Source organism: Anomaloglossus baeobatrachus, chromosome 3, assembly GCF_048569485.1.
Source record: "Anomaloglossus baeobatrachus isolate aAnoBae1 chromosome 3, aAnoBae1.hap1, whole genome shotgun sequence".
Lineage (NCBI taxonomy): Eukaryota > Metazoa > Chordata > Amphibia > Anura > Aromobatidae > Anomaloglossus > Anomaloglossus baeobatrachus.
Window position 1 is genome coordinate 424781835 of NC_134355.1, and position 14537 is coordinate 424796371.

General features: G+C 46.8%; 1 protein-coding gene across 1 annotated transcript in view; it reads right to left on the reverse strand.

Annotated features, from left to right (window-relative positions):
- Positions 1–757: 757 nt before the first annotated feature.
- Positions 758–14537, reverse strand: part of PSMD2 (proteasome 26S subunit ubiquitin receptor, non-ATPase 2) — an 81880-nt gene continuing 68100 nt past the window's right edge. Inside the window, exons 15-21 of the mRNA XM_075340342.1 lie at positions 10666–10799; positions 7498–7581; positions 5891–6059; positions 5718–5812; positions 5367–5493; positions 5171–5289; positions 758–1038 (exon numbers count right to left, since the gene is read on the reverse strand). Coding sequence (XP_075196457.1) covers positions 856–1038; positions 5171–5289; positions 5367–5493; positions 5718–5812; positions 5891–6059; positions 7498–7581; positions 10666–10799 — 911 coding nt within the window. The 3' untranslated portion in view covers positions 758–855. The remainder of the gene's footprint in view (positions 1039–5170; positions 5290–5366; positions 5494–5717; positions 5813–5890; positions 6060–7497; positions 7582–10665; positions 10800–14537) is intronic.

Below are 14537 nucleotides of genomic sequence, written 5' to 3' on the forward strand. Positions count from 1 at the left end.
ATTGCATAATCACTGGAATACGTTGAAGCGATCCAGTTATTAACTGAAAGTGACAATGGTCAAAATTGCAAAAAATGTGGTTGTGAAGGGGTTAACTGTAGATTAAATGTAAATTGGTCGGTAGCAATCTATGATGAGGGCTCATGACAACCTAAATGGAATCCAATTTAACATTCTAATTCTGGACCTTTGGAGGAATTAGTATAGATTGCATTGTGCCATTTTACAGCTTATAAAAAAAAAATCATGAAATTTGTCTCTTGACCCATAGACAAGGAAGTCATTTTATTTTCTGTACCTGTAAATAAGTAACAGTTGGTATAGGGGTCCAAACATAATTATGGTACTTCCCGTTTACACAAAATAAGTCCTTTGGGAAAATGTTTTACAGAATATTTTGTGTTTCACACGGCCTGTGTATAGAAGGAATAAAATACAAGACGTGTACAATGTATTCAGTGACTATGGGGTGGATTGACAGTCCAATAAAATCCATTTAGAATAAAATCTATAATTAAAATGCAAAATGTTTGACAAAAATGATCCAGCAGTGAACGCTCAATGTGCATCCGCAGAAAGCACTTCTATGACGTAAGCCGTGTCCAATGACAGTGTGCACACTAGCAGCTTAGTCATCAACTGCATTTGCTTTTGTGCAATGGGAAAACAAAATCCCATTATGAGTGTATTGCATCAAGCCTTGTTTTTCTGAAGACACGCTATGCCGACTGCAGGCATTATTAATCCAGAGTATAGAAACGGTTGTGAAATTATTTAATAAGATTTAGTAACAAAAAGAAAACACAACTAGTCCCATGACCCCACAATATGCCCTCCCACCACAGTTTTCAAGCACTACATATCATAATTAGGGTTTTTTCGAAGGATGACAAATCCTTCAAGAATGGGCGTTACAGGCAGGTACTCTTCTGTGGCCAGCTCTGCCCGCTCGCCGTGTGCCAACAATACAGGCGTTGTGTGCGTCTGGAATCCTGTGATTGTCTTGGGCTTGCCAGCCTGGCCAACAACATCCACAGCCTATAGAGAAAAAAATGGCAACATTTATATATAACCTAGCAGACCCCATGTTATGTCTGGAATAAAGCTTAAGAAGTAAAGGGTTAATTTATGGCAAAACTACATACTAAAATATAAGGGCATAAAACAGGCATCTCAATCTGTATCATTTCTGCATTTCGATGGGCAATTGCCAAGATGTTTACACCTATGAACTGTGCATCCGGGATTTATAAATCGACGCTACGTACACACAGTCAGTGACACACACTATGTATATTACACACATATAGCACACACTCACCACACCCCTATATGTATACACAGAGCACCATCATACGGACCCATACATAAAAGCACATATATACCACCAGAAGCCTATACATTCTGATGTCCTCATTAACTCCTTCACGACGCAGCCAATTTCCGTTTCAGTTTTTCCTCCCTTTTTCCCAGAGCAGTAATTTTATTTTTCCATGTTCCCAGACATATGAGGGCATGTTTTTTCTGGGATGAGCTGTACTTTTACCACCAGTGTACTGGAAATGGGGAAGTGGGGGGGAATAACTTGCAAAACCTTCCCCCCCCAACAAGTGTAAGTGCGTGTGTGTGAGCGTGTGAGAGAGCGTGTCAGCGCGCGAGAGAGAGCGTGTCAGCGCGCGAGAGAGAGCGTGTCAGCGCGCGAGAGAGAGCGTGTCAGCGCGCGAGAGAGAGCGTGTCAGCGCGCGAGAGAGAGCGTGTCAGCGCGCGAGAGAGAGCGTGTCAGCGCGCGAGAGAGAGCGTGTCAGCGCGCGAGAGAGAGCGTGTCAGCGCGCGAGAGAGAGCGTGTCAGCGCGCGAGAGAGAGCGTGTCAGCGCGCGAGAGAGAGCGTGTCAGCGCGCGAGAGAGAGCGTGTCAGCGCGCGAGAGAGAGCGTGTCAGCGCGCGAGAGAGAGCGTCAGCGCGCGAGAGAGAGCGTGTCAGCGCGCGAGAGAGCGTGTCAGCGCGCGAGAGAGCGTGTCAGCGCGCGAGAGAGCGTGTCAGCGCGCGAGAGAGCGTGTCAGCGCGCGAGAGAGCGTGTCAGCGCGCGAGAGAGCGTGTCAGCGCGCGAGAGAGCGTGTCAGCGCGCGAGAGAGCGTGTCAGCGCGCGAGAGAGCGTGTGAGCGCGAGAGAGCGTGCGTGTGAGCGTGGAGCGAGAGAGGAGTGAGAGAGAGGAGTGCGCGTGTGTGTATTTTGTTTTCATGGTGTACATTGTGTGATAAAAATTACCTTGCAATATCATTCTCCTCATCAGTATGATGATGACGACGACAATACCAGAACATGTCCAGTTTTTTTTTCATTATTTTAGTGGTGAAAAATAAAAAATTAAAGGTTTGCAAAAAAACAAATTTTTTTTAGGGAGGGGGGGGAGGGATTTTGTTGCCCTATTCCACGAACTATGACATATTTAAAATCGATGGAGCTTATATTTTGCGGGGCGAGACAATTTTTATTAATACCATTTTGCTATAGACATTTTGATCACTTATTACTGCACATCTGTAATTTGGCAAAAGAGGGGCAATTTGAACTTTTATACTGTTTTCAAATTTTTGAAAACTTTTTTTTACTTTTTCTAATAGTTCCCTTAGGGAAATTGAAGCTGCCATCGTTGACTTACAATTGCTACATATAGCAGTGCCACAATGTTGAATATAGTGAAAATCACAGTCTCCTTTGAAGCCCGGCCACAGGCAGGGTTCGAAGGAGCACTGTGACTACAAGCATGGAGGTCTTCAGTTGACCCTCCGCTGTCATATCAACCCATCGACGACCAGCTATCCCATCACAGGTGTGCCGATGGCTGCTTAAAATGGTGTGTCACCATGCCGGCGCATTAAATGCTGCTGTCACAGTTTGACAGTGGGATTTAATGAGTTAATCACTGGTGATAGAAGCAGGTCCAAGCTGTAATACACAGCCATCACCTGCCAAGTACAGTTAGGTCCAGAAATATTTGGACAGTGACACAATTTTCGCGAGTTGGGCTCTGCATGCCACCACATTGGATTTGAAATGAAACCTCTACAACAGAATTCAAGTGCAGATTGTAACGTTTAATTTGAAGGTTTGAACAAAAATATCTGATTGTAGGAATTGTACACATTTCTTTACAAACACTCCACATTTTAGGAGGTCAAAAGTAATTGGACAAATAAACCAAACCCAAACAAAATATTTTTATTTTCAATATTTTGTTGCGAATCCTTTGGAGGCAATCACTGCCTTATGTCTGGAACCCATGGACATCACCAAACGCTGGGTTTCCTCCTTCTTAATGCTTTGCCAGGCCTTTACAGCCACAGCCTTCAGGTCTTGCTTGTTTGTGGGTCTTTCCATCTTAAGTCTGGATTTGAGCAAGTGAAATGCATGCTCAATTGGGTTAAGATCTGGTGATTGACTTGGCCATTGCAGAATGTTCCACTTTTTTGCACTCATGAACTCCTGGGTAGCTTTGGCTGTATGCTTGGGGTCATTGTCCATCTGTACTATGAAGCGCCGTCCGATCACCTTTGCGGCATTTGGCTGAATCTGGGCTGAAAGTATATCCCGGTACACTTCAGAATTCATCCGGCTACTCTTGTCTGCTGTTATGTCATCAATAAACACAAGTGACCCAGTGCCATTGAAAGCCATGCATGCCCATGCCATCACGTTGCCTCCACCATGTTTTACAGAGGATGTGGTGTGCCTTGGATCATGTGCCGTTCCCTTTCTTCTCCAAACTTTTTTCTTCCCATCATTCTGGTACAGGTTGATCTTTGTCTCATCTGTCCATAGAATACTTTTCCAGAACTGAGCTGGCTTCATGAGGTGTTTTTCAGCAAATTTAACTCTGGCCTGTCTATTTTTGGAATTGATGAATGGTTTGCATCTGGATGTGAACCCTTTGTATTTACTTTCATGGAGTCTTCTCTTTACTGTTGACTTAGAGACAGATACACCTACTTCACTGAGAGTGTTCTGGACTTCAGTTGATGTTGTGAACGGGTTCTTCTTCACCAAAGAAAGTATGCGGCGATCATCCACCACTGTTGTCATCCGTGGACGCCCAGGCCTTTTTGAGTTCCCAAGCTCACCAGTCAATTGCTTTTTTTCTCAGAATGTACCCGACTGTTGATTTTGCTACTCCAAGCATGTCTGCTATCTCTCTGATGGATTTTTTCTTTTTTTTCAGCCTCAGGATGTTCTGCTTCACCTCAATTGAGAGTTCCTTAGACCGCATGTTGTCTGGTCACAGCAACAGCTTCCAAATGCAAAACCACACACCTGTAATCAACCCCAGACCTTTTAACTACTTCATTGATTACAGGTTAACGAGGGAGACGCCTTCAGAGTTAATTGCAGCCCTTAGAGTCCCTTGTCCAATTACTTTTGGTCCCTTGAAAAAGAGGAGGCTATGCATTACAGAGCTATGATTCCTAAACCCTTTCTCCGATTTGGATATGAAAACTCTCATATTGCAGCTGGGAGTGTGCACTTTCAGCCCATATTATATATATAATTGTATTTCTGAACATGTTTTTGTAAACAGCTAAAATAACAAAACTTGTGTCACTGTCCAAATATTTCTGGACCTAACTGTATAGGGCTGGTGCATACACCAGCTTTCAACTTGCCCATCACAATTCTGGACGCGCACACACACCATCACTACATCTTCTGTTCATCCCTTACACTTACGACCTTGACATCACAGTCACATGACCAATCAAATGATCGTAAGGTCACCAAAGGTCCTGAAGTCCCTCAAAGTAACAATACATGTTGTGATATCTCGATCACAAGATCGTGATGTCACCAAAGGTCTTCAAGCAGTCCCCTACATCGGAAGCTGTACGGATAATGCTAATATCAGTAAAGCTCCTGCTGCAGATGCTGGGTGACCCCAGAACGCTGGCCCTGTCAGTATCCTGGGCACTGCTGCTGCCTACTTGGCCTGGTAAGTGGCCTCCAACACAGAGAACAGGATATTAGACCAGAGTATTTTTTATCTCATCTAAAGTATAGAAGACTTCACTTTGTGCCACTTCAAAACTAAAAAGCCATCACCTCCCGATTAGTAGATGTGAGTGGATGCTAACCAGTATTTTACACCTATTGTACCTCCAGCAGTAAGGCATGTGTCTTACCTGTCCAACTCTGACAGAGACTGGAAGAGGCCGTAACTCCTCATCAAACGTGACCAACATTCGTGGCTGCATTGCAGCTACTAAACCATACAGTATATAATGCGACTTTCCCAACACAACTGTAAATAAAAAGAACACACGGTAAAGACCCACGAAGCAGGGACAATCACGTATAATTCAATAAACTGCTACTTACTGTTCCTAACATCCAAGAAGGACACAAGCACGGTTAATAATCCAGCCACTGCCACCTGACTCATGAGCTGCCGATCACTATGATACGGGCATAGTGTGAGTGTCCCTTTCCCCAAATGAGTAAGTCCCTAGAAAATACAGGGGCATTTAGGAGACATTGAAAATTAGTATCTCAGTCCATTACATAATTTGACTAATTGCATTTCTTTCATGTTTCACCATAAGAGGTTAATCAGTGCCTGAAAGAGCTTGCAACAATGGAAAGTCAAATATTAGCTCTGGTTCTTATATAGTACATGATTGCAGTGGAAGAAAATGGTCTCAAGCGGAGCTGTGTAACTATTTTACCTACCTGTGCCAGCCGCACCATAAACAGATTGTTGGGATCCTTTGCGTGATACTGGGCTAACTGTCTCAGCATAGCAGCAAGTCGTGCATTGTTTGTGCCTAAAGAAATGAAGAAAGAAGTCATCTTCTCCAGAGATCACACAAATATACGGATAGAAAACAGTGTGCAATGCTTACCACTGCCCACCATGCCCATGGCAAAGATTGAGTTGTAGGACACTTCAGGGTCTGCATCATGGGAGAACTTGCTCAATGTGTCCAAGATATTCAACCTTGGATTGGAGACGGAGATGAGGGCCAAAGCCAGAGGGACCGCTCTGCGGAGCGTGGGCTCCCCATACCGGAGCTGCAATAAATCACAAAAAGGAAAAGATTGACTGCAGTTAATAAAAGGAAAAAATGAAAACTGCATTGAACGGGCCCCATACACAATAGGTAGTGGTTGGTCAAACTATGGTTCTTCTGGCAGCTCTCTTTCCCAACTCCTCCATATACAGGTGCACTAGCTCCTATGTTCTCTATAGACTATTCTGGAGCTGGCTTATCTCCCAGAGAACAAAGATCATCAGTCCAAAATCAGACATACCAATATCTGAGGGGGGTGAGGGAGAATCTGAAGGTCCCAGATATCAGCGGGTAAAGCAGTTAGCTGAATGTGTGTGAGGGGGCCCTTACATCAATGCTCTGTTTAAAGACCACTTCATGCACATATCACCCCATTCACAAGAGAGTTGCATTTTTATTCTAGTGTCCCTACAGTAATGTAACCTAATAGTCCATCACTGATGTGGGTAAATTGTGCAACTTCATATTATGATCCAATCAATTAAAGGGGTTGTCCGGTCAACAAATACTGATGACCTATCAGCATTATAGATCATCAAGATCAGATTGGTAGGGGTCCAACAACCAGCACCCCCAACAATTGGGTGTTACAAGCTTTGCTGGACATAAATACTTGGGATATAGCTGCAAAGCACAGCAGCAATCAATACATTGCAGCCACTGCCAGGTTCCTTTAAATAGAAACTGCAACATATTGACTGGAGCTGTGCTTTGCAGCTATGTCCCAAGTATTTATAATATTTATATCTAGTGAAGCTTGTAATAGCCAATCGGTGGGGGGTGCCGGTTTTTGGACATGCGCCGATCTGACATTCCAACTGGAAAACCCTTTAAACTGTCCCCCTCACTTACTGAACTGCTATTTATATTCACCGAGATGGGTCTATAAATATATCGACACATGACACGCCAGGGGTATTCACAACCAATATCTGATCAAAATCAATCATAAAAGAGATTGTGTCACCTCTGCAACCTCACAACCCTACAGTAATCAGTAAATAGAGTCAAAGATCCTAATTCCAAATCTGTCATTTGGATGTTTTTACTTAAGTTACCTCCGACTATAAACCTGCAAACCAGCTATGGGCTGCATGTAGAGCAAACCGAAGCACACAGAGATAACGGAGATAACACACAACTCTTTAGCACGCAGACTGTTTTAAGGCTATGTTCACATCACACTGTACCTCCTATAATGCTACAGAGGGACCATTAATATTTCAACAATATATTAGGGACTGCAGCGACATCTCATCTCACCAGCCGACTCTTGGCCATTCCCTGGTACAGCCAATTATAGATCCAGAATGCTGGGCTAGGAACCGTAATGATCAAATACATAATGTCTTCACTCCCCCCCCCCCCCCCCCTCCAAAAAAAAAATAGTATAACAGCTTCCCAATAGGAGAGGATTAAAGAAAAATCAGATTTCTTACCAAATGCCCAAAAGTGCGAAGCGCCATCTCTGATCCTATTTCTTCACCCATTGCGATGAGAGCAATGCCAAGGACAGCCACACCCTGTTGGCAGAGAAAATGCTGATCTAATGTTTCAGTTACAGAAACATATATTGGTGGCTAAATCCTCTGAGTGACGTCAGTGCATTTCAGACTCTCCAGGTCACGCCATAATCTCTGTGTGAGCCAGAAGTCTCTCTTCCAATGTAAGTCTCTGGAGCCTGGTTCTGACACTCCATACACTTACATGGCAAAAGTCACTCGAAGAGTCTGAGGAGCAGCGATGTCATTGAGAAGAGGAGCAGAACTGCCTAATAATGGAGAAGGCGAGATGTGTATATTAGGCTGATACTACAGGGCACACACATACACAGGTTAAGCTTTAAAAAAAAAAAAAAAGTCATGGGAGGGTGGTCGCGAAAGTAAAAAAAAAATTGTGTCGCCTTTTTCCAAAACTCATTTTTTTTCCGTCAGAACAGTGTGCTTAATTTATTTATATGCATTTGGGGTATATATGACTTATATTGCATTTAGTTTTAAGAAGTTGTGGTGGCCAAAACACTGCAATTCTAGGACTCTATTTTTAGTAAAGAAAAAAAAGGGGGTGGGGGTTGAATTTATCTTAAATATTACTTTACTACTTTATTTTAATCGCTTTCACTATATATTGCAGTACCACAGCGCTGCAGTATATGGTGTAAATCACGGTCTACTATTAAGCTCAACCTGTACCGATATAGCAATGAAGAGGGCCTTCAGCAATCCCCTGGCTGCCATAGTAAACCATCAATATACTGCAGTCACATGGGAGAGGCGAATCAGGGAGGGTAGGAACACCCTCAATTTATATATAAAAATTCCAAAATGCTGTATATAAGAGCCCAGGCCGCTGTGTAGAGCGTAAAAATCACTTTATAATACTCATACAAGGGGCGGTGTGATGCAGATTGGTCAGATGGGTGTCTCCGTTCTCCGGTAATGGCGCCTCCTCTTTTGGTCATGTGTCCTCCTCCTTCTGAAGCCAAGCTGCATGACGCGTTCTATGTCATCCACACTCACCGGCATTGAGGTCCTGCACAGGTGCACTTTCATCTGCCCTGAGCAGGGCAGTTCAAAGTATTGTAGTGTGGCTGTGCGGAACCTCAATGCCGGCTAGTGTGGATGACTTAGAACGCATCATGCACCCAGGTTTTAAAAGGAGGAGGACAAAGATGGCCGAAAGAGGAGGCGCCTGTACCGGAGAAGCCCATCCGACCAGTCTGCATTGCACCACATTAGGTGAGTATATAAAGTGATTTTTAGGTTTTACACAGCGGCCTGGGCTCTTATATACAGCATGTTAGAATGAGGTATATAAGGGCCCACTGGTGATGGCCGCAGCTTATAGTCGCCAAATCTGGTGACAGATTGCCTTTAACCCCTCCATGACCTTGTCATTTTTCACCCCCCCACCTTCTTCCAAGAACCCTAACTTTTTTATTTTTCAATCATTCTAGCTAAATGAGGGCTTATTTGCAGGACGAGTTGTAATTTTGAACAAAACTATTTATTTTACCATATAGTGTACTGGAAAACAGGAAAAAATTCCAAATACGGTTACATTGCAGCTGTCATGACAACCCATTGGTGCCCCGCGATCACGTCACAGGAGCATGGAAGGGAGCGGGGAATGACCCGCTCTGCACAGGCTATTGTTAAATCCCGCTGTCAGAGATTTATCCACCTGTGGCTATTAGTGGCACATGAGGACTGATTAATTCAGCTGAAATGAGGAGATTTGTCAGCTATGTAACGTAGCCATCATCTACCTTGTGTAGCCATCATCTACCTTGTGTAGCCATCATCTACCTTGTGTAGCCATCATCTACCTTGTGTAGCCATCATCTACCTTGTGTTCAGCTCCAGAGCAGGTGCAACACACTTAGGCTATGTGCCCACGGGGACATTATCCTGCGGTAATATCCGCAGGACATTTCGCAGGAGCTCCCAGAAAACCACAGCACAACTTTGTCTGTTTCAATGCTGCGGTTTATTTGCGGAATGTCCTGCGGATATGGTGCGGGCATTCTGCATTGAGGATACAGTACCATGGCTTCAGCACTGCATCCTTAATGCAGAACAAGTGCTGCAGTGATCGGGAGTTCATACTTACATCCATCACGCAGCACTTCTCTCCGGCGTCTGTCAGCGTCTGCACTGTGTAGGAGAAGGTGGGCGGGCCTGAACTAGCTGTCACATGACCGGAGCTCGTGCAGGCCCCGCCCACCACCTCCTTCCTGCTCATGGATCCACCGTGCTCCAGCCTCCTGTGCACCGAGGGAAAGTGACCGGGTGTCTGCTATCAAGGCAGGTAAGTATAGGACCATCCGCAGGTAAATCTTCAGGAATAATTGACATGCAGTTATGTGCGGCTGCGGGATATCTGCAACATATTCCGCAGCTGCACATTCCGCAACGTGGACACAGCACTCCCCATGTCCCATAGGATAACATGGGGAGTGTCTGTACATGCTGAAACCTGCGGATTTATCTGGAAAATCCAGATAAAGCCGCAAGTTTTCCGCGGCAAAATCCGCAGTAGCAAGCTCCCGTGGGCACATGGCCTTAGAATCCAGAACTGATGTACAGTTGTCAATCTGCACTAAGGGGATAATATTGTTGCCAGAACATATCCAATCACCTTGGACTGTACAAAAGGGCTCAAGGTCCATTTACACAGACCAAGTTGTTGCACTAAATGACCGATGAGGAGTAAATATTTGTCTATTGGTGGTTGGTAAATAGCACATTTACACAAGCAGACTACGGAAAACGATGTGTGCTGAACAATGTAATAAATTCACAGTTTGCACAGGCTGCCAATGTTTACACAGAATGATGCTCTGCAGAGAGGAATGAGGTTTTGTGCAGCACAAAATATATTTCACCCAATCAACAAGCTTCTTGTTCGTTCATCAGATGATCGTCAGCCTGTTTACACTGCAACATTATCGTGAAATAAGCGCTCCTAGGATCTATCAGTGTAAGTGCAGCTTAATTCTGTCAATATTTATGGCCAGTCCTAATACTATATGGCCAAATCATTAGGGCAATTATCTGAACAATAATGAGGCTGTAAATTTGCCTTAGACCAGAATTAAGCCACACCTGGTGTGATCCCATGTCCGCAGCACTCTCTTTTTTTTCCTTTTTGTCTTTTTTCTCCTCTTCTTTCTCCTTGGAGTCATAGTGTTCACTGCAAATATGAAGAAGCTGCTGCACCTTCAGCACATTTCCAGAACCTAGTAAAGAAATCTGGCAGTAGTTAGTGATCCTTATTAAGGCAACTGACGACATTAAAAAAAAGAGAATTTTGTTTACTTACCGTAAATTCTTTTTCTTACAGTTCCGTATTGGGAGACCCAGACATTGGGTGTATAGCTTCTGCCTCCGGAGGACACACAAAGTACTACACTAAAAAGTGTAGCTCCTCCCTCTGAGCATATACACCCCCTGGAGAACCAGATCTAGCCAGTTTAGTGCAAAAGCTGAAGGAGAATAGCCACTCACAAGTAAAAACAGAGCAAGAACCGTAACAACCGGAGTCTCTGTCTACGACAACAGCCGGTGATAAAACGCGGAACAAGAAACTGCCAACAGGCAACAGGGAGGGTGCTGGGTCTCCCAATACGGAACTATAAGAAAAAGAATTTACGGTAAGTAAACAAAATTTTCTTTTTCTTTATCGTTCCTATGGGAGACCCAGACATTGGGACGTCTCAAAGCAGTCCATGGGTGAGAATAAACAGAAAAACTGAGAAGTAGGCGGAGCCTAACTTCACAAGTGGGCGACAGCCGCCTGAAGGATGCGTCTGCCCAAGCTCGCATCTGCCGAAGCATGAGCATGCACTTGGTAGTGCTTTGAAAAGGTATGCAGGCTAGTCCAAGTGGCAGCCTGACAGACTTGCTGAGCCGTAGCCTGGTGCCTGACAGCCCAAGAGGCACCGACAGCTCTGGTCGAGTGTGCCTTGATCCCCGGCGGGAGAGGCACCTGAGAACACTGGTAGGCATCCGAAATGGTCGACCTAATCCAAAGGGCTAAGGTCGGCTTAGAAGCAGAGAGGCCCTTAAGCCGACCTGTGGCTAGCACAAAGAGAGGTGCACCGCCTAAGAGCAGCGGTGCGAGACACATAGATCCAGAGCGCCCGCACCAGATCCAGAGTATGCAACACTTTTTCAAAGCGATGAACAGGAGCCGGACAAAAGGAAGGTAGGGTAATGTCCTGGTTAAGGTGGAAAGGAGAAACCACATTAGGGAGAAAGTCCGGAGTCGGACGGAGAACCACCTTGTCTTGATGAAAAACCAAAAAAGGTGACTCCGAAGAGAGCGCAGCTAAATCAGAGACTCTCCTGAGGGAAGTTACGGCCACTAGAAAGACCACCTTCTGTGAAAGACGAAACAAAGAAACCTCCCTAAGAGGCTCAAAGGGGGGTTTCTGCAAAACCGTGAGAACCAAATTGAGGTCCCAGGGATCCAAGGGCCGCCGGTAAGGCGGGATGATGTGAGACGCACCTTGCATGAAGGTGCGGACCTGAGCCAGCCGGGCGATACGCCGCTGGAACAGAACTGACAAAGCTGAGACTTGTCCCTTGAGAGAGTTTAGGGATAGTCCTAGCTGCAGACCAGACTGTAGAAAAGACAGAAGGGTCGGCAAGGAAAAAGGCCAAGGAGAATGGCCGGAAGAGCGACACCAGGACAGGAAAAGTCCTGTGATAGATCTTGGCAGAGGAAGACTTACGGGCCCGAGTCATAGTGGAGATGACTTCAGGGGGGATACCCGAAGCAGTCAAGATCCAGGACTCAAGAGCCACGCCGTGAATCTGAGAGCCGCAGAATTCTGGCGGAAAAACGGACCTCGTGAGAGAAGGTCTGGACGGTCCGGAAGATGCCACGGCACCTCTACGGACAGATGGAGCAGGTCTGGGTACCAAGCTCGCCTGGGCCAGTCCGGAGCAATGAGGATGACTCGACGGCCCTCCATTCTGATCTTGCGCAGAACTCTGGGCAAGAGAGCTAGAGGGGGAAACACGTAGGACAGACGAAACTGGGACCAATCTTGAACCAGAGCGTCCGCTGCAAAGGCCTGAGGATCGTGGGAGCGAGCCACGTAAACTGGAACCTTGTTGTTGTGACGGGATGCCATTAGGTCCACTTCCGGAGTGCCCCACTTGCGGCAGATTGACTGAAACACTGCCGGATGCAGGGACCACTCGCCACTGTCCACGGTTTGACGGCTGAGATAATCTGCTTCCCAGTTTTCCATGCCTGGGATGTGGACTGCGGATATGGTGGACTTGGAGTCCTCCGTCCATTGAAGGATGCGTTGAACCTCCAACATTGCCAGGCGGCTGCGTGTCCCGCCTTGGTGATTGATGTAGGCAACCGCTGTCGCGTTGTCTGACTGGACTCGGATGTGCTTGCCCGCGAACAAGTGGTGAAAGGCTAGGAGAGCTAGAAGCACAGCTCTGGTTTCCAGCACATTGATCGAGAGGGCTGACTCGGACGGAGTCCAAGTGCCCTGCGCTCGGTGGTGGAGACATACCGCTCCCCAGCCGGATAGACTGGCAACCGTGATGAGGATCACCCAGGACGGGGCCAGGAAGGAGCGTCCCTGAGACAGAGAGAGGGGCCGAAGCCACCACTGAAGAGAGCTCCTGGTCTGTGGCGACAGAGTCACTAACTTGTGTAAGGAGGAAGGCCGCTTGTCCCAACAGCGGAGAATGTCCAGCTGCAGGGGGCGCAGATGGAACTGGGCAAAGGGAACCGCCTCCATGGAGGCCACCATTTGACCCAGCACCTGCATCAGGTGCCTGATGGAATAACGGCGGGGCCTCAGCAGAGAGCGCACCGCCAGTTGGAGGGACTGTTGTTTGACTAAGGGCAGCTTCACAGGTGCCGGCAGAGTCTCGAACTGCATCCCTAGATACGTGAGACTCTGGGTCGGAGTCAGAGTGGATTTGGGCAGATTGACAAGCCACCCGAATTGGGCTAGAGTGGCGAGAGTGAGCGAGACACTCCGCTGACAGTCTGCGTTGGATGAAGCCTTGACTAGAAAGTCGTCCAGGTAAGGAATCACTGCCAACCCCTGGAGGTGCAGAACCGCAACCACTGCTTCCATGACCTTGGTGAATACCCGAGGGGCCGTGGCTAACCCGAAGGGGAGAGCCACGAATTGGAAATGTTCCTCTCCGATTGCAAAACGTAGCCAACGCTGGTGTGAAACTGCAATTGGCACATGCAGATAGGCATCTCTGATGTCGATGGATGCCAGGAAATCCCCTTGGGTCATTGAGGCAATGACTGATCGCAGAGACTCCATGCGAAAATGCCGCACCTGAACATGCTTGTTGAGAAGCTTGAGATCCAGGATGGGCCGGAAGGAACCGTCCTTTTTGGGGACTAGGAAGAGATTTGAGTAGAAACCTCTGAACCGTTCCCGGGGGGGAACCGGTACAATTACTCCGTTGGCCTGCAAGGATGCCACGGCCTGAGAGAAGGCGGCGGCCTTGGAGCAGGGGGGAGTTGACAGAAAAAATCTGTTTGGCGGGCTGGAAGAGAATTCTATCCTGTAGCCGTGGGAGATGATATCCCGCACCCACTGATCGGAGACGTGTTGAAACCACACGTCGCCAAAGTGGGAGAGCCTGCCACCGGCTAAGGACGTTGCTGGCGCGGACAGATAGTCAAGAGGAGGCTGCCTTAGTGGCAGCAGCTCCTGCGGTCTTCTGTGGACGCGCTTTTGTGCGCCAGCTGGATTTTTGGTCCTTGGCTGAGTTAGTGGACGAGGCCGAGGGCTTAGAGGACGACCAGTTGGAGGAACGGAAGGAACGAAACCTCGACTGATTCCTACCCTGGACAGGTTTCCTGGTTTTGGTTTGTGGCATGGAAGTACTCTTCCCGCCAGTAGCCTCCTTAATAATTTCATCCAGCCGTTCACCGAACAGCCTGGACCCAGCAAAAGGGAGTCCAGCAAGGAACT